General features: G+C 35.6%; 1 protein-coding gene across 1 annotated transcript in view; it reads left to right on the plus strand.

Moving 5' to 3' along the window:
• The window catches only part of MAP4K5 (mitogen-activated protein kinase kinase kinase kinase 5), a 103,666-nt gene that overhangs the window by 64,263 nt on the left and 13,513 nt on the right, over positions 1 to 25,890 (plus strand). The window contains exons 15-27 of the mRNA XM_053670017.1: positions 5,391 to 5,449; positions 6,593 to 6,660; positions 8,079 to 8,121; positions 8,701 to 8,854; positions 10,138 to 10,235; positions 10,386 to 10,427; positions 11,720 to 11,804; positions 14,514 to 14,593; positions 14,902 to 14,962; positions 17,728 to 17,842; positions 19,374 to 19,432; positions 21,807 to 21,910; positions 24,005 to 24,182. Of these exons, the coding sequence (XP_053525992.1) occupies positions 5,391 to 5,449; positions 6,593 to 6,660; positions 8,079 to 8,121; positions 8,701 to 8,854; positions 10,138 to 10,235; positions 10,386 to 10,427; positions 11,720 to 11,804; positions 14,514 to 14,593; positions 14,902 to 14,962; positions 17,728 to 17,842; positions 19,374 to 19,432; positions 21,807 to 21,910; positions 24,005 to 24,182 (1,146 nt within the window). The remainder of the gene's footprint in view (positions 1 to 5,390; positions 5,450 to 6,592; positions 6,661 to 8,078; positions 8,122 to 8,700; positions 8,855 to 10,137; positions 10,236 to 10,385; positions 10,428 to 11,719; positions 11,805 to 14,513; positions 14,594 to 14,901; positions 14,963 to 17,727; positions 17,843 to 19,373; positions 19,433 to 21,806; positions 21,911 to 24,004; positions 24,183 to 25,890) is intronic.

Raw genomic sequence — 25,890 nt, forward strand, 5'->3', positions numbered from 1 at the left:
GGGCAGTTTTCTAGAAGGCAATCTGATTTTTTAATCCTGAAAAGGTTATTTCAGAGGAAATGCTTCTTGGGCATGTTTGAATTTAAAACACTGTGCACCGGACAAGTCTCAGTTATATTAGTCTATAGTGTAGAAAATGGAGTTGGGGGGCAGTATTCCCAGATGTGTAAGATGCCCAGTTTTGGGTTCATTGGGAGAGAGTTAATAAGCTCCCAAGGGAATTGACCTCACTTTCATTCACGCCAAAATGAACAAACACTTTAGGCCGAGGAAGTCCAACAATTTCTGAAGGTTCACCCAACTTGAGTTTGAAAATTCCATTTGTCCCTCTTATCTTACCTGAACACAGAGGCAATGGAGATTTTGCATAAGATGTGTTGTCTTACAAAGCTCCTTAGTAACAGTTCTAGAGAAGGGTTTAATTCACTAGAGAAGTTACGAGTTTTCCCAGGTAGGAAACAAAAAACTACTTTTCTCTGCCATTGTTAGAAGTTGAAGCTTTTTTTTTTTAAGATTTATTTATTTATCTTTAGAGAGGAAGGGAAGGAGAGAAGGAGAGAAACATCAATGTGTGGTTGCCTCTTGTGAGTCCCCTGCTGGGAACTGGCCTGCAACCCAGGCATGTGCCCTGACTGGGAATCAAACCACGATCATGTGGTTCGCAGGCCTGCACTCAATCCACTGAGCTGTGCCAGCCAGGGCGAGAAGTTGAAGCTTTTTAACAAAACTTTGATCCATCCTAAAAATAAACATGTGATAACCAAAAATATAGCCTTTGTTAACAGAAAAACTGACTACGAAAAATTATCTGGTCCTGGCTGGTGTAGCTCAGTGGATTGAGCATGGGCCTGTGAACCAAAGCACTGCCGGTTCGATTTTCTGTCAGAGCACATGCCTGGGTTGCAAGCCGTGTCCCCAGTAGAGGGTGTACTAGAAGCAACCACACATTGATGTTTCACTCCCCCTCCTTCTCCCTCCCTTCCCCTCTCTCTAAAAATAAATAAAATCTTTTTTTAAAGAGATTATCTGAAACATGACATACCCATATATCCCATCCCATTAATTCCCCCCGTACCCTCTTCCACCTCCACCTACCACAGTACCCCCCACGTTCAACACACCAGACTTACTAAGACACAAAATAGAAAAACATTCAGGTGCATCACGATCTTTAATAAGTATTGCACTATGAAACTTTTGTTGGACTTTATTAGCAGTTTGACTATGATGTGCCTAGGTGCAAGTTTTCCTGGTTTTATTTGTGGTTCATTGAACTTCGTAGATCTATTAATTGGTTGGTTTTTTTTTTCATCAAATTTGGAAAATTTGGGGTGACTGTTTCTTCAGATTTTCTGCCCTAGCTCCTTTTCGAACTTCATTTAAATGTTAGACCATTTGATGTGTCACAGGTCACTTGAGGCTCTGTTCTTTCTGTCTCCCATATACTCACATGTGGCTTTGGTTCTCTCTACTTGAGTTTTGTTTCTAGTGCCCTATCAGATACTTTGATCTTTTTTTATGTGGTATTCAGTTTCCTCTTTAAGTCCATTCGTGAATTTTATTTTAGATTTTTATTTTAGATAATGAATTTTTTACCTAGATTTTCATTTTTATGTATATATATACATATGCAAGGTCTGTCCAGAAGGTATCCAGCCACATAATATGAGAAATAGAGACAATTCTTGAAGATACAAGAATACTGTACGTAGGACAGTGAAGCCTCAGCCCCCTGCAAAGTAGGCACATTGGGACCTCACACAGTTCTCCCAGTCGCCGTCAGGTGCCCTGTTGTATTTTCCTGAATCTTTTTCTCAGTCTAAAATCTCTTCCCTTTCAAAGGTGATTTTAGTTTTGGAAAAAGCCAGAAGTCTCAGGGTACCAAATCTGGACTGTTGGGGGGCTGAGTCACCTGGGTGGTTTGATGGGTTGCCAAAAAACTCTGCACGAGGCATGATGCATAAGCAGGCACATTTTTGTGATGAAACTGCCAGTCACCAGTTACCTGTAGCTGCAGCCTTCTGAGTCACCCAGATAGGTCTATGGAGGAGTGTTCAAGCTTAACGCAAAATTTGATGCAGATTTGTTGCTCTACTCACTCATTTTGAATGCAGTGGCCACATAGTACACGTGTTCACTCAACGGCGTCTACTGTCCGCCAGTGCGCTGTCGCTGTCAGACAGAATGCACCTTCCAGTCCACTCTACTTGGCTGCCAGGTTACATCGATGTTGCACAAACTGTTCTTGTTACAGGAAGAATGGCTAGACTATTTCCCAGAGAGGCATCATGTACTATACATGCATATCATATTTTGCTGTGTATAATGTGCACTTTTTTGCCCAAATTTTTGAGGGAAAAATAAGGATGTGTATTATACATGGGTTGTATCTGAAATACTTTGTATTTGTTCTTGTGTTTTGTAATTATGTAAAATATCTTGTACCATAATATGTTAAAAAAAACAGTTATCTAAATATAAGTAAATAAATAATAAATAGGTGAATTAAAAAATTAAAAGATTTTTTTGAAAGTTTGGGCTAAAACCGTGGGTGTACATTATACACAGGACCACATTATACATGGCAAAATGCAGTATATATAGTTTCCATTTTTCTTCTAAGAATTTCCATCTGCTCACTTACTGTGTCTATCTTTTCAGTTCTTGAGTATATAATGGCTGTTACAAAGTTATTGGATACTAATTTCAATATCTGTATCATCTCTGGATCTTTCTGTTTATTTTTCAACTGGTTATGGTTTCTGTTTTCTTCTCTAGTTGTTTCTTACTGTATCTTAGATGTTGTGATACAGCATTAAGTGCCTAGATTTTGTCCTCTTTATTTTAGAGTATTTAAGAGTTAATTAATTTTGGTAGGTCAACTTAATTCTTTCAAGGCTTGTACCAAGTTTTACTATCGTATTTAGCAGTCTTTCATCTGGGTAGAAACTGAGATGTCTTTCCTTTGTTCGATCACCAAGATCTGTGTGTAGCTCACTGCATTGTTAGCACTTTTCTGACATACCTTGCATAATTTTGCTTTGCTTTTGGGCAATTGAGTGTTCAACTAAAACCTTAACATACCTCTTGGCGTATTTCTTCCTTATGCAGCTTTCTCATTTCTGGTACTCTGCCATCAAATCACCACCGCCTAAGCAGCTCGAATCTCCAGTCTTTGTTTCCTGCACCCAGTGAGACTGTTACTCTCTTTGGGTTCCATTATCTGGTGCCCTAGTTGGGAAAATGCCTTCCCTTCAGGCAGAAAGTAAGGGCGAATCTGGATCTAGCCACCATATAGTTTCCTTCTCTTAAACCTTGTGCTGTCTGTTATCCATTGCCTCTAAATATTGTTTCATATAGTTTGTACACACACACACATTTGTGTTATATGTATGTAGTTTATAGCAGAAGGGTAAGTCCAATTCCTGTTACTTCATTATGGCTAGAACCTGCATGATCTTTTGGAGGTAAATGAGAATGTATGATAGAAAACCTTTCGCCTTTTTATTTTCATAAGACAAAGATGTATGCAAAGGTACTGTCAGGATTTTCTTTGAAACAAAACAACTTGGGGTTCATCCCAGAACAACAGTGGTGTGGCATGCTGTGCCAGAAGTCATAGCTGCAGTAACCTTAGGCTAGTCAGAAAGAATTTGCGTTTTTTTTAAGAAATACTTTTATTACATGTTATAAGAAAACATCTTAAGTATTTGTTATTATAAATGAAATCTCTCATTTTTAATCACTAAAACTGGTATTGGGATACAGTTGATATTTTACTGTATCTTTAATTCAAATTTATGGAACTCGTTTACTCCAGAAACATTTTTGTCTTGAAATTTGCCATAGATGTATAATTTCTTTTTTAAATGACATTTTCTTTTTTCCATATTTATACCTTTTATAATTCAACTCTCGACTTGCTTGCTATTACTTTTAGTGGTGACAAAAAAAACTCTTAGCTTATCTCTATCTCAAATGAATGAATTGTTTCTTTGTGAATTCTAGTAGTGGTTCTTGAATTAAGATAAGTAGTGGTTCTTTAATTATGTTAAGAAATAAGCCATTAATGAACAAGGGTCTTTTTATTTGGGGTTATTTTTAAAAGGAGGTATTAAATTTAATAGAATGTCTTCTGGTCTTTTTTTTAAAAGATTTTATTTATTTGTTTTTAGAGAGGGGAAGGGAGGGAAAAAGAGAGGGAGAGAAACATCAATGTGTGGTTGCCCCTCACACAGCCCCTCACTGGGGACCTGGCCTGCAACCCAGGCATGTGCCTGATACTGGGAATCAAACCAGTGACCCTTTGGCTCATAGGCCAGCACTCATTGCACTGAGCCACACCAGCCAGGATATCTTCCAGCCTTTTATTGTAAATTTTGACTTAATTTTTTTGTTTAATGAGTAATGTACATACTTTGTATTGCCTTACAAATCTTGCTCTGTAGCGATAAGGACAACTGAATCCTTTTTAAAAGTACTTGTTTAATGTATTTAGAAATTTTACGTCTATGTGATGAAAGTATGTTTTTTAATTTTTTTAGTCTTTTAGTCACAGATTTTATAATTTTAAAATTCTGTATACTTTAGGAGTGGATTATAAGCCGTCCTTGTCTCTGTTTTAGAATAGTTCTTATAAAACTAGAATTCTGCCCTGGCTGGTGTAGCTCAGTGGATTGAGCATGGGCCTGCAAATCAAAAGATTGTGGTTCAATTCCCAGTCAGGGCACACGCCTGTGTTGCAGGCCAGTAGCCATCAGGGGACACATGAGAGGCAACCATACATTGGTATTTCTCTCTCTCTCTCTCCTTCCCTTCCCCTCTAAAGATAAATAAATAAAATCTTTGAAAAAAAATTTTTTAAAAACTAGAATTCTTTGAGTATTTGTAATAATGCTAATCAGTCTAGGCCAAATAAAATACAAATTTAGCAAAATATAATATTAGATTCCTAAATGCATTGTAACACTTAATTTGACAAATATCATTTGTTATTTTTAAATAATCATAAGTAATTTAGTGTTGGTGGTGGGGTACATCCCTGCCATAAAGTTGTAGCTTAAATTAGTCTCAAAACAGAGTCTGTAGTCTAGAGACCATCCTTAGTGTTTTTAAATTCTTTAAGTCATCTACTTTAGTTTTCTAAAAATCTCTTACACATAAAAATTTTCTGACTTGAACCAAGAATTAAGCAGAGTTGTTAGGAAGATAAATTATTACTTTCTTTGGTAAGCATAAAGTAAGGGGTACTCGTATAGTTAAAAAATGAGATTTTGTGTTTTTGTCTCTTCTCTTACTTTTCTCCCAACCGAATACACATGCTTCTCATTACATTTCTTAGATTAACCCTATAAGATAGAGTTTGTGAATATTTATTATATATTTTGCAGTTGACAAATTACAGTTTGAACCACCTCTGAGGAAAGAAACAGAAGCTCGGGATGAAATGGTAGGAGTTAATGACTTTAAAGTATTTTACACATTAAAATTTGAGAAAACTTATAGTTAGATGTACTTTCACTAAGGAACAAAGCAATATACTCTTTTAAGCATCAATTTTGATTATGTATTTCACATTAAAGTTTGAAAAAACCCTACACTTAGGCTTTTGTAGGGTATTTTTTCTCAGGTAAAATGTATAATTTACTTTTTTAATCATTTATTTTGTCCTTTCCAAAACTTGAAAAACTTACATGAAGTGATTTAGTACCGTATATGGAATTTGATGCTCAGCTTTAAGCTCTCGGGATCTTTTTTCTTATTGATTCTTTTTCGCTTATAGTACATTGTTGCATTGTCTAACTGTTTTTAATAGTTACTTATTAATATAGGTTCTTCTTTAATGGTTGGTCTTATTCTGTCATTACTGTTTAGTTAACCCTTTCCTTACCTGGAAGGAAAGATGTAAGTACTAGATAGAGCAAGGTATTAGACTCAGCCTAGACATTATCTTAACCTACATTATATTAGTAAAAGTATAGTTTCTAGAGTAATTTCTTCTGTTAACTTAGCTCTTCATCCTAACCCTTGGAAACAGTGCTTCTCTTACTATTTATAGCGTGGGGCAAAAGTAGGTTTACAGTTATGAGTATGTGAAACAGTTTGTTCCTGTATTGATTTTTGTTAATTATTGTATTATTTTTCATATGAACAACTGTAAACCTACCTTGTCCAGTTTTGCGTATTGCTGTATAATAAACTCTCAGTCTCTATACTAGTAGGGAAAAAAATAATAGCATCAATAAATTAATGATATTATGATGTTTAGTTCTCTATGCTAATGAGATAGTGATGCAAATAATTCAAAATTAGATGTTTTTGTTTTATTTTGGAATATATTAGCTTATTGATAAAGAGGGCTTATCACACTGGAAGCTCTATTATAGTATGTTTATGGAATTTCTTAAGTTTTAGTTAGCTGATGAATCATTGACCTAAATATGTCTAATGTCAGCTAATCTAGCTGGAGATTAAAAAACTGATTGAAAGCCAAGATGATTAACAATCATGACTGAACATTTTTTTGAATCCAGTGAAATGGTTAATACCTGTTTTAAGGTAACATTTTAAACTCTAGTTTTTACCTTCACAGGGAGTATCATCAGACTCAAACTTCATATTACAGTGGAGTCTTCCTGTTGATGGTGCAAATACTGGAAAGTAAGTTGTTTACTAATATAAAAACTTTATTTTGCTTGATTACGTAAGAGAAGTATTGGGTGGGTGATTTATTTATCCCAGTAAGTTTTCATTGACAGTCTTTAAAAAGTTGTACTATGCTTCTTGTCAATATAAAGTTTCTGACTTTTTTAAAATTACCAGAATGAATCATGTGTTGATTCTTAAGGTTTTTTAGTTTTTGTTCTTTAAATTAGAATGTAGTGTAATGTTAATATTCTGAAAGATGGACCACATAATATCATGGGAAAAATACTATAGTGGGAGCCAAAAAGCTCCAATTTCATCTCTGCCATGCAGTTACATCATATTCTAGACCTGTCTTCCCCCAGCAGTAGGCAGGGATAGCCTAGAAGAGTAGTTCCAAACCTGTTTGTGTATTGCAGCACCTAGAGAGCTTTTGAAAGACACAAGAGTCCTGGGGTCCCACATTAAGCCTGTAGATCCAGGGTTTGGTAAACTGGCTTATAATCCACAGCTGATCCCCTGCCTATTTTTTGTACAGCCCACAAACTAGAATGGTATTTGCATTTTTTAATGAATAGTGAAAATCAAAAGAACCGTGATATTTTGTTATACTTGAAAATTACATGAAGTTTAAATTTCAGTGTCCATAGATGAACGTTTATTGGAACATAACCATGCTCATTAGTTTATGTATTATATGTGACTGCTTTCATGCTACAACAAAAGTGTTAAGTATTTGTGACCATTGTTTGGTTTGGAAAGCTTACAGTATTTACTGGCTGGCCCTTTACAGAAAAAAATGTGTCAACTCCTATACAGAAGAGTCTTTGGGACTAGAATCTAAGAATCCTGAAAGCTTCCCAATTGATTGCAACTGAATAAGTGTATGGGACTAGTGGGCTAGATGAGTGATTCTCCAACTCTGATGTGTCTGGATGCTCACCTGAAGATCCTGTTAAAACGCAGATTCTGATTCAGTGGGTCTAGAGGGTGCATTTATGAAAGTTTCTGGGTAACGCCAGTCTTGCTGATGTGTGGATCCCACTTAGAGCAGCAAAGGACTTGATAATGTGGCCATTTGAGTCTGAATCACTGTGGGTTCCAACTCTGAAATTCTGACTCTTTTTTTACTACAAAGTTTAATTTAGTTTTTATTGTATAGTAAATGTCGCAAAGCACAACCATAAAATTAAAAAGCCTTTTATTTAGTGTATAAAAATCTCTACTTTATAGTTATAGTAATACAGTTTGAAAGAATGAGATCTTATATTTTCCTATAGATTTTTAAAATTCTGTGTACCATGATCTAATTGTCAATATAAAGTAAACTTTTCTATCCCCTGCATATAAACAGATTTTAATGTACATTTAATAGTATATCTATGTTACGATAATTTATCACCATCTAAATTGCATTTTTTTTTTTGTATTAGATCAACCTCAAAACGAGCAATACCACCTCCCCTTCCTCCTAAGGTGAGCTGTCGATACATTTTAAACAATAAATCCTTGTTTAAATAATTAAAATTTAAAAATAATATAATTGAATTTGTTCAAAAATTTTAACTGTATTTTAGATACAGTTTTCTTTGAGATGGGATTATGAAGATATAAAATATATATTAAAATAGCTATTAGAAAAAGGAAAAAATAGATTATTACTCATTTGAGAAAATACTTGGCTACATGAAAAGTGAAAAACAGTTCATTACTTACAATCTTGATTTATTACTGTTGATACAATTTGATATTTCAGTAAAGTCATGCTTCATTAAGTCATTTTCTTTTTTCTAAATACTAAATATTTACATAGTTTCACTGGTTGTAAAAATTTTATCAATTTTAGGTTAGAATTGATTAAAAATCACATGGCAAATTCATAGCTGTGTTGGAACAGCAACTCAACTCTTGCTTATTAGCCCAGTGAATTGAATTCCATAGAAGAAAGAAAAAAAGGCATATCCTCCTCCTAAAGTCTTCGATGCATAATGGTGATGAAGTGTTACTGTTTAATATGCTCAAACTTATTAAAGTATTTTTGTGTCTTATCACTAGCCAAGGATAAACAGTTACCCTGAAGATAACCTCCTAGATGAAGAAAAATCATCAACTGTAAAACGTTGCCCTGATTCAGAGAACAGACCTCCCCAAGTTCTCAGAAGACAGAGCAGCCCAAGTTGTGTTCCTGTAGCCGAGACTTCCTCAATGGGTATGGCCAGCAGTATTAGCAGCCATGGAGTGTGTATAGCTAGATACTGTGATCTGGGTAAATAAATGAAAGTGAAAACTGAAAAGAATGACATTTTGTTCATATTTTAAAGAATGTCTTTTTAGTCAGTTTTATTAGTATTTAAATCTTTGTGAAATTTCTTTAAAATTCCACATGGGTGGGCTCTAAGTAGATTCAGTCCAATTCAACCCTGATTTGATTCCTTCCTAAATATTATAGGACCCAGAAAGAGGAATGGATGTTCTGCCCTCCATAAGTACAGGATCTGTAGCCGAAGTTATATCCATGTACACATAACATTAGACAAGACAATTTGTATTATAAGTGTCTTCTTTAATAATTAACTATATGTAATAGAGGATGAGAGATTTCTGAGGGAAATAGGGATAGGAAAGAGGCAGGAGGTGACCCTTGCAAAGTATTAAACACCTTGGTGAGCCTTCAGTAGGCAGAGTCAGTGCTGACAGGTGTTCCTGGAGACAAGAAATAACAGATGCACTGGAGCAGAAAAATATGAATGTGTTTGAAATGCAGTCTACAACAGTATGGTAGAAATGTGAGCTTTTAAAGGGTGTATACTGGGAGATAGGACTGAGAAAATAGGTTGACATTCAGTTATGAAAGTCCTTAAATACCAGAATCAAGAGGTCAGATTTCATTTTTCTCACAATATGGAAGACATTGTTGTTTGTTTTCATGCATTAAGACCGCTGCTGGAGATGCTACAGAATCTGGAAAAAGGCATGGAAGATACTTTAACTTGTGTGACAGAGAATAGTTCCCAATACAGGATTATCCAATATTATGCTAACTGAAATAAGTCAGAGAAAGACAAATACCATATGATTTCACCTAAATGTGGAATCTAAAGAACAAAACAAATGAACAAACAAAACAAACAGACTCATAGATACAAAGAACAGACTGATGATTGTCAAGGTGAAAAAGGTGAAGGGATTAAGAAGTGCGGGTTGGTGGTTACACAGTAGTCATGGGGAAGTAAATTACAGCATAGAGCATATAATCAGTAATATTGTAATAACTAAGTATAGCTAATAACTTGAGCTATCAGGGGGATCACTTTGTAAAGTATATAATTGTCTAACCACTATGGTATATGCTGTACACCTGTAACCCATAATTGAATATAAAATGTAACTGAAAAAGAAAATTTGCCAAGCATTGGGGGAAAGGGAAAGTTATTTTTTAAGGAAAGTACTTATTTGAATAATAATCCAACTTTTAACTATGACTCTCTCTAGGAAATGGTGATGGTATTTCAAAACTGATCAGCGAAAATACAGAAGGATCGGCACAAGCACCACAGTTACCACGAAAAAGGGACAAGCGAGATTTTCCTGTAAGTGGTGATTAGTTGTAACTAATACTGTATTTTCTTATAAGGAGCATAGTCTGTTTAATTGAAGAATTTGAATAACTGAATTTCTAAATGTATAATTTTTTTAAGGCTTAAGAGGTCTTACAGAACTAATAATTATTTTTCTCACAGAAACCAGTCATCAATGGCCTCCCACCCACCCCAAAAGTGCTGGTAAGGAATATTTTTGTATGAACCACTTGCCAATTTGTATCTCTTTAGAAGCAGAAGGTTGTTTACTTGCTGTCAAGGATCTTGAGCCATTGACAGGAAAGATTTATAAAGTACAAAATGCATTAAGTACATTTGGATATACCATATACCTTTTTTTATCCTCACTTGAGGACATGCCCATTGATTTTTTTAGAGAAAAGGGAAAAGAGGAAGAGAGAGAGGGAAAGAAACATCAATGTGGGAGAGAAACATCTATCAGTTGCTTCTCATGTACACACTCCGACCAGGAACCGAACCCACTAAGCATGTGCTATGACCCAGAACCAAACCTGCAACCTTTCAGTTTATGGACCAACACTCCAACCAACTGAGCCACTCAGGCCAGGGCGGAGAGTCGCTTTTTATAAATATAGGCAGTTGAGTTGTATGATTAGCCTACAAAGGCCAAATTAATATTAATGTGATGACATTAATGGTAGTATGTCCTCTTCATTATATGGGTTAAATATTTTTCTACATCTGAAGCCATTTTCACATTGAACTATGCACAGTGGAAAGGATCCAGAAACCTTACGTTAACACTTGTTCTGTGGTCCTTCAGTAGACCCTATCCGTAAGTTGATGGTATAGCCGATCATATAAAGAGGATGCCTTAGAAGTTATACATTTTTATTCAGAAAAAGTCTTACTATATAGTGTAAAGAAAGATTAGTCTTGTTTTCTGTTACCACTATTGAAGAGTTATAGCGCAGTTATACTGCGTAGTGTTACTCAATAAAACAGGAGTGTCAAACTCATTTTCAGCAGCGGCCACATCAGCCTTGTGGTTAAAGGGCCGAATGTAGAGCTCCTTGCCCCTAGTTAAGGAGTAGTTATTTACGTTGGTACAGACCTAAAATTACATTCGGCCCTGTGAAAGCATCCACGAGGCTGATGTACCCCTGGTGAAAATGAGTTTGACACCCTTGCAATAAAATGATCCATTGTTTTACATAATTAAATATTAGTCCTAAAGATAAGCAGTGACTTAAAATTTTTAGAATATCATTGATGTAAATAGATGTTTTGATAAATGTGATATTTCTGCCCTAAAATATGAATTATACAAAGAAAGAATATGAGCCTCTATTGGTAGAAGGGGTTAAATTATATCAAAATATGAATTTTGTTTTGTAATGAACCATAAGTATAAAGAGTCAGTTTAACATTTCATAATAATCTTAGCTGTTTTTTAAGAATATATAAAATTATTTAATCAAATAAGTCAACTTCTTTTTTTTTTTATAAATAAGATGGGAGCATGCTTTTCCAAAGTTTTTGATGGCTGCCCTTTGAAAATTAACTGTGCAACATCCTGGATACATCCTGATACAAAAGGTAAAATTTCTCAAGTTTTATACACATCTCCAATAAAGTATTTTTATGGGAAAGGATCTTTATGATTAGTGAACTGAGGTTGTTCACTTTATAAACACGACTTCAACACTAAATAGTGTAGGTACCTGCAACAACCTAAGTGGGTGAATAAGAGGTTTGATTTAAAGCATTAGAATTTAAATGTATAAAGTGGGGGTGTCAAATGCATTTTCACTGGGGGCCACATCAGCCTCCTGGTTGCCTTCAAAGGGCCAAATGTAATTTCAATTCCTTAACAGTTAAGGAATAGTTACATTTATACAGTCCTAAAATTATTTTGGCTGATGTGGCCCCCAGTGAAAATGAATTTAACACCCCTGGCATAAAGGAACTGCTCTGATTAAAGGAGACTAATGATACATCACTACTGATTGCAACCATAATTTGAGATTTTTCTATTATGCAAAAAGATGATATTGGGACAGATGATAATCTCAGTAAGTCAAGTCAGTAGGTTAGGTAATAGTATCATTTCACTGTTAATTTCCTGATTTTGATCATTGTGCTGTGGTTATCTAAGACCTTTTTTTTTCCTTTAAGAAATGTGCGTACATTTGGGAGTAATAGGACATTCTGCTTATAGCTTATCTGAAACAAAAACAAAAAAGTTCGGAAAACAGAAAAATAGTATGTATGGAAAGAAGGATAAAGCCAAAGTGATAAATGTTAACAGATGTGGGAATTATGTGAAGGGCATTCAAGAATCTTTTGTACTATCACAGCTGTTCTGCAAGTGTGAAATGATGGCAAATAAATTTATTTTAAAAAATTAAACTATTTTTAAAGTAAGGAAGCATATTACATAGAAGCAAAAATGTCTCATCAGACAGATCTGGGTTTGAATTTCTGCTGTCATTACTATGTGACTTGGGGAAGATACTTAACACCTTTGGTTCTTGGGATGATCACTTATAACAGAACCTTAATACAACTCACTTTATTGCAAGGAAGTAAGAAGCCTACCTGGACGGCGGGAAATTAGCAAACAGGGGTTAGGCAGTAGAGGGTGTTCAGGAAAGGTTTGTTTTCACTTCACAGTAATAAAAACAGATTATATCATATAATTATCTGCCTTAAATGTCACTATTACAAAGTATAGAAGAAGAAAATATTTTTAACAGTGAGGAAGTGGGTTTTTTGTGTTTGTAAATTTGCATTTTGGTATAATTTTAAACTTACAGAAAAGTTAGAAAAATAGTGCAGTAAACTCAGAATCATTATTTCTATTTTGCCCCATTTGTTTTACTATATATATGCATTTTTTCTGAATCACTTGAGAATGAGTTGAAGACCTCATGCTCCTCTTCCTCTTGTGCTTTCAATCTGTAGTTCTTAGTAATAAGAACTATCTCTTACTTAGCCACAGTACAGTTATAAAGATCAAGACATTTATTGGTGATAATACTATTTTTTAACCCACAGTTCATATTTAAATTATATTATTAATTCCAATAATGTCCTTTATTATTTCCCTTCTCATTTTTCCCTGCAGTTCAAAATTCAAGATCACAGGTTATATTTAGCTACCATGTCTTTTTAGTCTTGGTCTAGAACAGTTTACCCACCTTTCCCTCTCTCTCTTGATCCTGATGTTTTTGAGGCTACTTATTTTGTAGAATGTCTCTTAATCTGGGTTTGTTTGATGCTTAGATCAGGAAATGCATTTTTGGCAGGAATATCACGGAAGTGTCATTGTGCTCCTCTCAGTGCTTCGTAGCAGGGGGCGTGTGATACCAGCTTGTCCAAGTACTAGTGATACGAAGATTGACCAGTTGTTTAGGGTTGTGTTCACTCCCTTTCTCCACTGTCAAGTTCCTGTTTTCCCTAAGTTATAGTAATTAATTAGTTAATTTCCCAAGCCAATTGATAAATAGTAAGTGTGGAGATACACTAAAGTTATATGAAGTTTTTTTGTTCCTCAGACTCTAATTTTAGCATCCCTTAGCAACAATCCATTGATGTCTTTTGACAGTCTCTCTTTCCCATCTATTCATTTATGTATTTTTACCAGTTTGAACTTATGAGTCCTTTTTTTAATCCTGTGACATATGATCTATCACTCTTAATATTTATTTTAGCACTTAAACTGTCGAAATTTTTGAGCTGTGAGAGCTCCTGTATTCTTTTGTTTGACCTGTCCTCATTATTTTCTGAGCACTTCCTTACTTTCTTACCTAGCAAGATTTCTGGAATCATCTTATACTTTCCTTGCCTCAGAATTAGAATCAGTCTTCTCTCCAAGGAGTTTTTTTAAGTGGAAAATAATATTTAGAAACCAAGGTCTGTACACTAGGATTGCTCATGGTTTCTGGTATGTCATAATTTATCATTTCTGTTTAATTTTTAGTTTCCTCATTCAAAGAGTATTTGAGATGTCTGGTAAAAAATATAGCTATAATAACAAATCTTAAGATATTAAAATCATTATGTTGAAAGGAAGGATTGTATAGTAAGGTAAAGCCAGAGTGAGTAACAGAGAATACATCTGCTTTTAAAAATAAGAAATGAATTGGGGAAAGAGGTGAAGAAGGTAGCATGGATTTTAGAAAATAACTTTTTTTGAATGGGTGGGAGGCTACTCTTCATACCATTAAAAAATAGAGCCATTATTTTCGTGAATGGTTTCAGAAAATGATAGTAAATTCTGGTGGTTTATCTCAACTATTTTAGATCAGTACATTATTTTTGGAACTGAAGATGGTATTTACACATTGAATCTCAATGAGCTACATGAGGCAACGATGGAACAGGTAATTCTGGAGTTTTAACTGAAAAAATTAGTTTGGATAAATTGAGTAAAAGAAGTATCTTAATTTTAAATCAATGTATATGGGCCTCAGTTTTACTTTTTATTTAAACATTTAAGGAAGTGAAATTGTACATTTTGCATGTCCTTATTAAACACTTTTTAAATGTAATTTACTGAAAAATAGTTATTTTTTGGTAATTCACTGAAAAATAAAAAATAATTATTTTTTGTACTATCAGATTTGGAATTTGGAGGTTAAAAGATAAGGAATTGAAAATTGGGGAGTTTTAATTATCTTTTTTTTTATAGTTATTTCCGAGGAAATGTACGTGGCTCTATGTTATCAATAATACTTTAATGTCTTTATCAGGTATGTATATGATAAAAATAATGTGAAATATAATACATAGACAAGCAGAGAAATATAATTTTAATATGCATTATTTTAAAATGTTATTTGTAATTCAGGGTAACTATAATCTAGTATAGTAACTTGATGTTTGCACATAGTTTTTACCAGCTTAGAATGGTAAGAAATTTTGAGGAGGGACCCTATTTTCAGTTAAGGTAGCACTTCTCAAATCTGCCCAGGACCTCAGGTCCTGAGGAATACCACTCAGGACCTGACCTGAGGCTGTGTCCTTCCACTCATCCACCTCCACTGTCACTATCGTTCCTGCCTTGCCTTGTGTATTAGCAGTTGAAGGGAAAGAATCAGAAGATCTAGCTGCTTTCTTTTCCTGGTACCTTGAGCAAGTCACCCTCTCTGAGCCTCAGTTTTTTCAATTGGCAAAGAGTTTCGGTAACAATAACAGCCTCAGAGGCTGCTTTGAGGATGGAACGAGATGATATCCAGAGTGCTTGGTGGGCTGTGAAGGCTTCTACAGATATTTCTGGTAGAATTCATGTTATTCTAGACCACACATTAATTATCTTGGACCAATGCTTTCAAGTCTTAGAAACAAGCAGGTTCCAGAGCAGCCTATTCTAATTTTGTTTTTGTGTTTTTCTTTTTTTGGTTATTGTTGGCAGTAGATTCATAGGTGGTATTTCAGACTTTAAAAAAAAATTCTTACCTACTAAAAGCTATTTTTTATTTTTTTACATTTTAGATTTAAGTGGCTAGCTGGAGATTTGCTGCTTGCTTTCATTCTGATAGTAGAGTACACGCTAATTATTTCTCTCTGTTCCTTGATTTAATCCTAATGTTATTAACTATTAAAATAACACTCCCACTTTCTCTACTTGGAAGAATTAAATAATTTTAGTATTTTAATTTTTAAAAATTCTTTGGATTGATGCTCTCTGCTGCTCCGTGTCTCAGTAGATTACATGAGGATTATATTCCTGCTCTATTTACTATACTGTCAGGCTTCAAAGTATTAAGTGTACCTTTCAGCTACTTACACTTTACAGCATCAGCGCTAATATTCATTCTTACTCATTGATAAATAGATCATCATAAATTGTGGTCTAATCTAAGAAATGTTATTTTCATAACTTTAAGTATGTGTGTGTGTAACTTGAACTCTTTCACTCTCCAGCACCTATTTAGAGATTCTTGAGGAATTTTTATATTTGCGCTAATGACATTGTTTACAAAGAGCATGTTATTTGATTGTGCATAAATGGCTTCTAAAAAGTGGGGATCCTCAGAGTATTTAGTCTGTTCGATTTTTTTAATTTAAATTATGTTTCCTCCAAATTTTATTTACTTTGTTTAACAAAAAAATTATTATTATTATGAAAAAAACTTAAATCCAATTCTGTATCATTTAGCAATTCTGAATTGTATACATATAAGATCACTTTCTTCTAACATTTACTACTTTTATCTTTACTTATACTTGTCTTTGGAAATAAGCTTAAAAACCACATGGAGTACATCTTAATATCTATAAAGTAACGTAAGGAAAATAGGGAAAAGCCTATAAATTAGTTCTCATATTCTAGTTAAAGTGTTTCATAAAACTGAATAAAGGTAGGTAGCAGGGCTTAATAGGAGAAAAGGTCTGCATTTGTGTAGATAGGCACACATACATGTACTTCCATGTTTAGCTGCCTAGCTAGCCATGTAGCTGGCTATGTGTATAGAGGTAATGGAGAGAGCAAGGGTGGCATAATGGGCAGAATGTTTACATTATGAAAAACTACAGAGAATTTTGTTAAGGATAAGACTGGCTCTTTCTCATGCATTGTTCTGTTCTCGAACTTGCTCTCTCTCTCTCTCCCTCTTGTTAAAGCACCGTACCATGTATAACATGGAATGAGAAGATGGTTGCCATATGCCCCGTGCTTAAGACAGCTATGGTTTTGATTATGTGGAAATAATATTTCCACATATTAATTGCTGTTATTTCCTGTTATTTCCACCTAAATGCTGCTATCTTTGTTTTGTGGCATATAATCCTAGTTCGCTTTACTTTTCTTAGTATTTCAGTCTGTTACAAAGATATCATTCACACCCTGGCCGATGGCTCCATTGGTCAGAGCATTGTCCCACACACCAAAAGGTTGCGGGTTTGGTTCTGTCAGGGCGCAAGTGGGAGGCAATTGATTGATGTTTCTCTCTCTTTTTCTCTCACTCGCCCTCTCACTCTAAAATTCAATAAACATGTCCTTGGGTGAGGACTGAAATATACAAAATAAAGGTGTCACTCACAATCAGTTTTAATCCAAGATATTTTTATAAATTGTTAATGAGTAGGTCTATTCTTGAAAATAACATAATAGAATTTTTCATGTTTTTCCATGTTACACTAAAATAATCACATGCCCATCACTGTAACTCAACCCATTGTACAGCCGCAGTTAACAATTTCTGTTTCTATGCTGGCTTTATTAAGGTCTATGTGTATTCTATCCAGGTCACCTGTTAGTCAGACTGTACTTAATTTGTGTATTAAGAAACACAAGTGTCTGTATTCTTAAAACTCATTTTACTTACTATCTTCCAAAATAGTATTAACTGGGTTTTTTGTTTGTTTGTGTGTGTGTGTGTGTCTTTCCATATTGCTTGGCTTTTTGAACATTTCTGGACTCCTCATTGTAGAAGGTAATTATGTTTCCTTTGCTTGAAAATTATATTTTTCTGCTGTAAATGATTCTAATAAAAATAACATGTTTCTTTTATAGGAAAAACCTTTCAGCTCTACTCTCATAATCTTATAGCTTTGTTTGAACAAGCCAAAAAACCAGGATTAGCTGCTCATATTCAAACTCATAGGTTTCCAGACCGCATACTACCAAGGTACAAAATATTTTGATTCTGGGAAAGAGGGGAATTAGTGTTTATTTTTAAGATAGTCATTATTCTTTGTCTTCTGAAAAACTGTCTTGCCCTGCCCAATATGGATCAGCTGGTTGGAGCATCATCCTGTAAATCAAAAGGTTGTGGGTTCAATCCCCAGTCAGGGTACATGCCTGGATTGCAGGTTTGCTCCCCAATTGGGGCATGTATTAGAGGCAACCAATCCATGTTTCTCTTTCATGTTTCTCCTTCTCTCTCTCTCTCTCTCTCTTTCTCTTCCTCTCTCTTCCCTCTCCCCCCAGCCCCCCACCTCTTTTTCTCTTTCTCTTCCCTCCCTCCTTCTCCTTCCTGCCTCTCTAGAAGCAATGAAAAATGTCCTTGGGATTAAAAAAAAACTTCATCTTAATTTTGAAAGATAGTTTACTCTAAAGTACATGTCATCTAAAATTTTAAACATCAGTGTTTCCATGAAATCACCTGTGAAGTTTTTTTTGATTCTTATTATTATTTTAATTTTTAAATTACAGTTTACTTTCAATGTTATTTTATATTGCTTTCAGGTATCCAGCATAGTGGCTAGACAGTCATGTATTTTATAGTATATTTGCCCTCCATATTTCCACCACCCACGAGGTACCACACATAGTTACCGCTGTATCATCTGTTGGGTGGCTATTTTGTAACTGCCAGTCGGCACTTAATCCTTTCACCCCTTGTACCTAGTTAGCCCCCAACCCCATTCCTTTCTGGCTGCCGCCAGTCTGCTCTCTGTGTCTTTAGTCTGTTTCTGTAGAAGTTTTAAGTGAGGGGGGACCCCACCCAAAACAAACCCAGATTTGTGTATTAAAAAGTGTGTGTTTATTCTTACATGTATAAACTTCAGTCATCTTCAAAGTACTCTACACTTAATGTAGTACACCTATTGAGACATTTTTTCTACTGCTCAAACAGTTTTCAAACTTGGATTTTGATGCCTTTTAGTGCTTCTGCTGTATTTTTGTTTCACCTTTTCCACATTAGCAAAACATTTCCCTTTGAGGACTTTTTTCATTGAGGAAACAAAAAAAGTCATTCAGGGTGAATACGGAGGGTGGGTTATGGGGGTCATGTCATTTTTGGTCAAAAACTGCTGAACACTAAGTGGTGTGGGAAGGTGTGCTTGTAAATCAGGAAGTGGACAAATGTGTTGAAAGAGTCTTCAAAAAAAAATCTGCTGAAGCCAAATGCAGCCTCTTGCAAAACCAGCTGGTACACTGGTACAGATGGGTTCCTAGAACATTTGCCTAGAGAGGAAGCCTGTACTACAAGGGGCCTGCGCTCCAGAAGATAACTGTGCTTTTTTGCGGGGGGGGGAGTCCCCCTTTGTAGTATAGATTCCTAGGCCCTGCCTCAGTCCTGTAAAATTATACTTGGGGGTGAGAATCCAAAACAGTTTTTATAGAGCTCTTTAAGTGGTTCTGATGCAACTGATTCACAGAATACTGTGTAGAAACTATTGCAGTAGAGCATTTTTATATTCTTATATTTTCAGAAAGTTTGCTTTAACCACAAAGATTCCTGACACAAAAGGCTGCCACAAGTGTTGCATAGGTGAGTAAATGCCATTTCTGAAACTGATGGTTAGAACTTGTAACATCTTTAAAGTTATCCGAAGAGACTTATAGTATCAGATAGGAAGGAAGCAGGCTTTACATTTGTTTTAATAAGGAATTAAGGGGCCACTGAAGCACAAGAATGTATAATGGGACATGGCATAAAAATGCTTGGAGATAATAGGCCTAGTGCTTTCTCAGAGCGTAATGTTCCTAAAGTTTTTAAACCTTAGTCCATGAGGATGTGTATCTGCTCATAGTCTACTTTCATTTATTTAACAGTTCCTCCTTAGTGCTTTATGAACATTATTATTACTGGAGCTTAGCCAACTATGAAGTCAGACAAAACAGTCCACACATGAATACCCTCACTTCTGATTTCAATCACAAGTTTGGAAGCTTCTCAAATCTCCAAAAATAGTTACCACAGCAAAATTAACTATAGCTGTATGCATTAGTCGTACGTTGTGGATTGAGAACCTCTGGTCTTCAAGTTCAGTCTGTCACAAAATAATTGCTTAAATATTAGACACTTAAGGAAAGGAGGGGTGGTGTTATGACCCCATAAAAAATTTTAGGAGACTTTTGTAAAGAGAAAAGAGATCTTTTGAAAAATGGCAACTGGTGAGTAGAGAAAGTAAGCCCACAGAGCACGGCAGCTCAGTAATTAGTCCTGCAGAAGACAGAGAAGGGAGAATTTCGGGGCCACCTTGTTGAAGACTCTGAAGTGGGAGGCTCTTCCCTTCTCCAGGAAGGGGCTGACAGACAACTGCATATCATCCAGTGGCCCTGGCGCAAGTAGCACTTCAACAAGACAGAGTGTGAGCGAATTAATAGAGGGCGGGCGTCATAAGCCATTTCTCTTAGTTACTTGTTTGCATCCACCCCTCCCCCCCAGATTTTCTCCTGCAGCTATTTCCTTTGTCTTTCTTCAGTCTGTCATGTGTTTGCCCTAAAAAACTTTATTTTTCAGACCATTGCCTTGTCTGGTTATCTTACTTGGGCATCTCCTTGATTTTAAGATATAGAAGTTTTTGTTTTCTTTTAATTTTTGAAAGTGGTTGTAAATACAGATATTTGTATTCAGAAAAAAAGGCCTAAATATGTCAAAAAATTAATAGTGGTTAACTTTGGGCAGTTGGATTATAGATAATTTTATTTTCCCCTAGTGTTGCCAGACCCCTGCTTTAAATCATTTTGTTAGACTATCCAGTGAGCCAAGGTCCCTGGCAAACAAAGATACTCCTATCAGTTATGACATACATGAGGCTTAGTGGGTGCCTTGCAGAAGTGACAACTAAATGCAGACCTCTCTGTGGGGGGTGGTTAAATTCTGCAGCGCATACTTATCTCAACTTTAAAACCATCCACAATACTTGTCATGTCACTAGGATGTAACAGACTCTGGGATCAGACCCAGTCCATGACTTCAGATCCTGAGCTTCTACCTTCCTGTTTATTCTTTCTCTTTAATCAGTGACCTTCATGCTACATGGCTCCATAACATAGTCTCTAGTTGTGAGCAAATTTCATGAGCAAATTTTCTAGGGCAGAATTAGGTTCATATCTGTTAGCAGATATATGATTCAAGAAAAGTCTAGAAACTTACAGCCTAAAACATAAACAAATAAATATATTAAGATAGAGCTTATTGCAAATAACTAATTTTATAGTCATTCTTGATGGGACTCAAATTACGGACAAGGAAAGAAAGACTGATAAGTATTTATAGAATTGAGTCAAGGAAGAGGTAAAACAGTGTAAACTAGACCAAAAATAAAATCATAGATTTTACTTGCTTCCTAGACCTTCTTATCCGAATTCTGTCTTTTGGTCAATATACTTAAAAAGCAGCTCTTTTAAGTTGCATACTAGGTTAGGTGTCTTAGTGCTTAAAATACTGTTCTTGTAAAAAGTTCTTAATGTTTAAGGATGTAGTATGTTAAAATGTTTAGAAGTAAATGTATATAATTTTAAAATGAGATAAGAAAGTGAAAGGAAAGGGTAACAGTCAATATAAATTCTACTCACCATTATCATCCTTGTGAATAGAAACAATAATTTTCCAGTATTAGCTAAATAATTGCTTCAGATAGTTTTTCTTCCATCCATAGAAGGCCACGTTTTCTTATTTTTCCCCTGTGTATATTATAGGCACTGCCTTTATAAAGCTGAGTTAGCTTTTAGAGGAGTCTTTTAACTAAACTAATTAGGCTTTAAAAAATATCTTTATTTATTTTTCACTTACAGTTTACATTCAGTATTATTTTGTATTTGATTCAGGTGTACAGCATAGTGGTTAGACGTGAACCAATTATGTTTTCATACAAAGGTATTCAGTGTTTTGGGTGTGTGTGTTTGCTTCTTCCCAGTGCGAAACCCTTACACAGGACATAAATACCTCTGTGGAGCTTTACAGTCTGGAATTGTTTTACTTCAGTGGTATGAGCCAATGCAGAAATTCATGTTGATAAAGGTATATGACATTTTTCTCCTATCGAAAAAACTGGTGTTTTTAACTAGTGAGTTAAAGTTAAAATTTTAAGATTTCATTGCTCCTGTGTAGTGTCAGCATGTTTACAGTTATTTATAGTAGGACTTCATTTGGTGTAATGGGTTTTTGTTCTTAAGATTTCCTCTTTAACTTATATTAATAAGCTTTCAAAAGCATCACAGACACTTCCGCCAAGATGGAGGCGTAGGTGGAAGCACTGCGCCTTCTCGCACAACTAAGTTTAAAAACAACAAAGTTTTAGCAACAAAAATGCAGCCAAACCACAGAAAATTGAACTACACGGAAGTCTGACAGCAACGAACCCTTCAGCCAAACCGGTAAGAGGGGCAGAGCCAGCAGCAGAGCGGGGTCGGGCAGGAAAGATCCACCAGACTGACCCAGGCGCAAAACCCAGGTGCGCCAGTAGCCATGGGTGGATCCCAGGTGTGGAGAAGCGGGCGGACCCACTGAGGGCTAATCATGGTCACACATTCGCTCGCAGATAAACCGGTGAAGGAGCGAGCGGTGAGACGGACTGTGCAGGCACCAGTGGCAGGAAGTGGCAGAGGGAACCACCATTGTCCCTCTCTGATCCTGCCCCCACATACAGTGTCACAAACCAGCGACCTGGGTGTCCCCGCCCTCGTGAACAACTAAGGCTCTGCCCCTCATATGTAACAGGCACAAACAGATCAAAACATGGCTCAAGAACAACTCAGAGCCCCAGAGCCCATAAATCTAAGTGATGAAGAAATAGCCAAACTTTCAGATGCACAGTTCAAAACACTGGTGATCAGGATGCTCACAGAACTGGTTGATTTTAGTAACAAGTTAGAGGAACATATGAAGGCTAAACTAATTGAAATGAATGGAAATACACAGGAAACCAATAGTGATGGAAAGGAAACTGGGACTCAAATCAAAGGAGTGGACCAGAAGGAAGAAAGAAATGACCAAACAGAGAAGGATGAAGAAACAAGAATTCAAAAAAATGAGGAGAGGCTTAGGAACCTTCAGGACATCTTTAAACGTTCCAACATCCGAATTATAGGGGTACCAGAAGGGGAAGAGGTACAGCAACAAGTGGAAAACTTATTTGAACAAATAATAAAGGAGAACTTCCCCAATCTGGCAAAGGAAATACAGTTCCAGGAAATCCAGGAAGCTCAGAGAGTCCCAAAGAAGTTGGACCCAAGAAGGAACGCACCAAGGTACATCATCATTATATTAGCAAAGATTAAAATGAAGGAGAGAAGTCTAGAAGCAGCAAGAGATAAGGGGACAGTCACCTACAAAGGAGTTCCCATCAGACTGTCAGCAGATTTCTCAAAAGACACCTTACAGGCAAGAAGGGGCTGGAAAGAAGTATTCCAAGTCATGAAATCCAAAGACCTACAACCAAGATTGCTTTATCCAGCAAAGCTTTCATTTAGAATGGAAGGGCAGATAAAGTGCTTCTCAGATAAGATCAAATTCAAGGAATTCATCATCACTAAGCCCTTATTATATGAAATGTTAAAGGGACTTACCTAAGAAAAAGAAGATAAAAAAGATGAACAGTGAAAGGACAGTAAACTCACAGTTAGTAACAACCACGCCTAAAACAAAAGCAAACTAAGAGGACAGCTAGATCAGGAGCAGACCATAGAAATGAAGATCACATGGAGGGTTAGCAACAGGGGAGTGGGAGAAGGAGAAGGGGGGAGAAGGTACAGAAAATAAGTAGCAAAGGTGGTAGGTAGAAAATAGATAGGGGGGAGGGCAAGAATAGTATGAGAAATGTAGAATCTAAAGAACTTGAGGCACATGTTCATAAACTAAAGGGTGGAGGGGAATGAAGGGAGGAATAGAACAACTGTAATGGCATAATTAATAGAACAAAAAAAAGTATCACAGACATAAAGCTGAATGTATCCAGTTCTCTAAAACATATTTTATAGATTTTTATGATGCTTATCATGATCATTGTTAAATTAGATCAATCAAGAAAATGAAAGCCTTTCCATTGACTTTATTCAGCAACAATATGAATAGGGGTGGCTTCTAAATTAGACTTTTCTTGTTTATTTTTTGCAGCACTTTGATTTTCCTCTGCCAAGTCCTTTGAATGTTTTTGAAATGCTGGTAATACCTGAACAGGAATACCCAATGGTCTGTGTAGCTATTAGCAAGGGCACTGAATCAAATCAGGTAGTTCAGTTTGAGACAATCAACTTGAATTCTGCATCTTCATGGTTTACAGAAATTGGTGCTGGTAAGTGTTTTTTACCTTACGTTAAATAAAATGTCAATGGTTTTGTATATGAAAGGGCTTGTGTTTCAACCAATGCAGGCTTAGTCAAATGAACACTTAGATCATAGCTTTCCAGGCAAGCACAGAGGATCATGTACATATAGTTTATGATCTCTTGTCTGCTTAAGGCAATTTGATACAAATTATTTTACAAGGAAATGATTTAAGTTTTCTAAGATATGGAGGTAGGGAAAAGTAGGTTTGCATTTGTGAGTACTTGAAACACAAAGTTTTTTCTTGTAGTAATATTTATTAATTTTTTTTCTGTCCAAACAACTGTAAACCTACTTTTGCCCACCCTGTACTTTTCAGATTTGATCAGCTTCTCAAGCAAAGAGCTTTATTATTTTTTCTATAAGTTTTTCCCTTGATAATTCTTAGAATCATTTAGTTCAAGTGCTTTTCACATGTGAGCTCCAAGCTTTACCATTTAAATATATAGGCATGTATATCTTACACTTTCTGAGAATGGTTCATTAGCTTAGCATTTTATCAAATGTGTCTTAGTGAAAGTTCAGAAAAGGTTGGGAAGTTTATTTGCAAACTTTAAAATTGGGACAAATCAATCAATTTGAAGCTACTGAAGCTACTTCAGCTACTAAAGTTAATGTAGAACCACTAATATCACTTTCAGAATAATAATCAGTATGAACTACTGATATCCTGGTAAATAATTAACAATAGGCTATTGGGCCACAGAGAAACCTGGTTTGTAGCAGTTGCCTATTTTTGTGGTGTAAATACTCCCGCCATGGCCAATTTCAGACTACCGACCTGAGGTCATCTGGCTCACAAAATTTCTAAAAATTTAAAAACCAAATCATAAGCCAGTTAGAGTATGCACCGGACTATGTCACTCTCTTTATGAACCAAGTCATAATTTCCAGTACAATAAAATTGGAATGTATTCTGTACACTCCTGCCTTCACCTGTACCCCACATTTTAAAAATTTATTGTTTAATACTTTTGGTTGAGTTGGATGCATATCCTCCTAGCATAGCTAACAGAAGGGTACAAATGACATTGTTTTAGTATCATGACATATACCATATTTGCTGTGTACAATGTGCACCACTGTGTGCTCCTGCATATAATGTATACCCAGGTATAATGTACATTATACATGGGATTATTATGCCCACAGTATGTAATCATTATACCAATGTATAATGCACATCCTTATTTTTCCCTAAAAAATTTGGGTGAAAAAGTGTGCATTATATACAGCAAAGTATGGTAAGTAGTCCACATAGAAACATATTCCTATTATATAGTTACTGTCAAAAAAAGGATTATATGTATCAATCAGTTTATTTAAAAAGAAAAATCATTTTTGGAGACAGCCCCAACTTTTTTTTTACTGGTTAGTATGTAATAATAGTATAGAGCAAATCATTTCATACAGTTTTCTAATGTATGCCTGCAGCTTTGTTCTGTATGATAAACAAGGGGGCATCCCCCAAAATGCAGTTGTCTTCTGGAGGGTGGGCCCCTTGTAGTATAGGCTTCCCTCCACTAGGTGAGTGTTCTAGGAACCCATTTTTACCAGTGTACCAGCTGGCATTATGAGGTTGCATTTGATTTTAGTGGATTTTTTTTGAAGACTCAATGCATTTGCCCATTTCATGATGGGTGATTTATAAGTGCACCTGCCAACACCACGCTGAG

Source organism: Artibeus jamaicensis, unplaced genomic scaffold (assembly GCF_021234435.1).
Source record: "Artibeus jamaicensis isolate MK-2021 breed Jamaican fruit bat unplaced genomic scaffold, CSHL_Jam_final contig_548, whole genome shotgun sequence".
NCBI classification, from domain to species: Eukaryota; Metazoa; Chordata; class Mammalia; order Chiroptera; family Phyllostomidae; genus Artibeus; species Artibeus jamaicensis.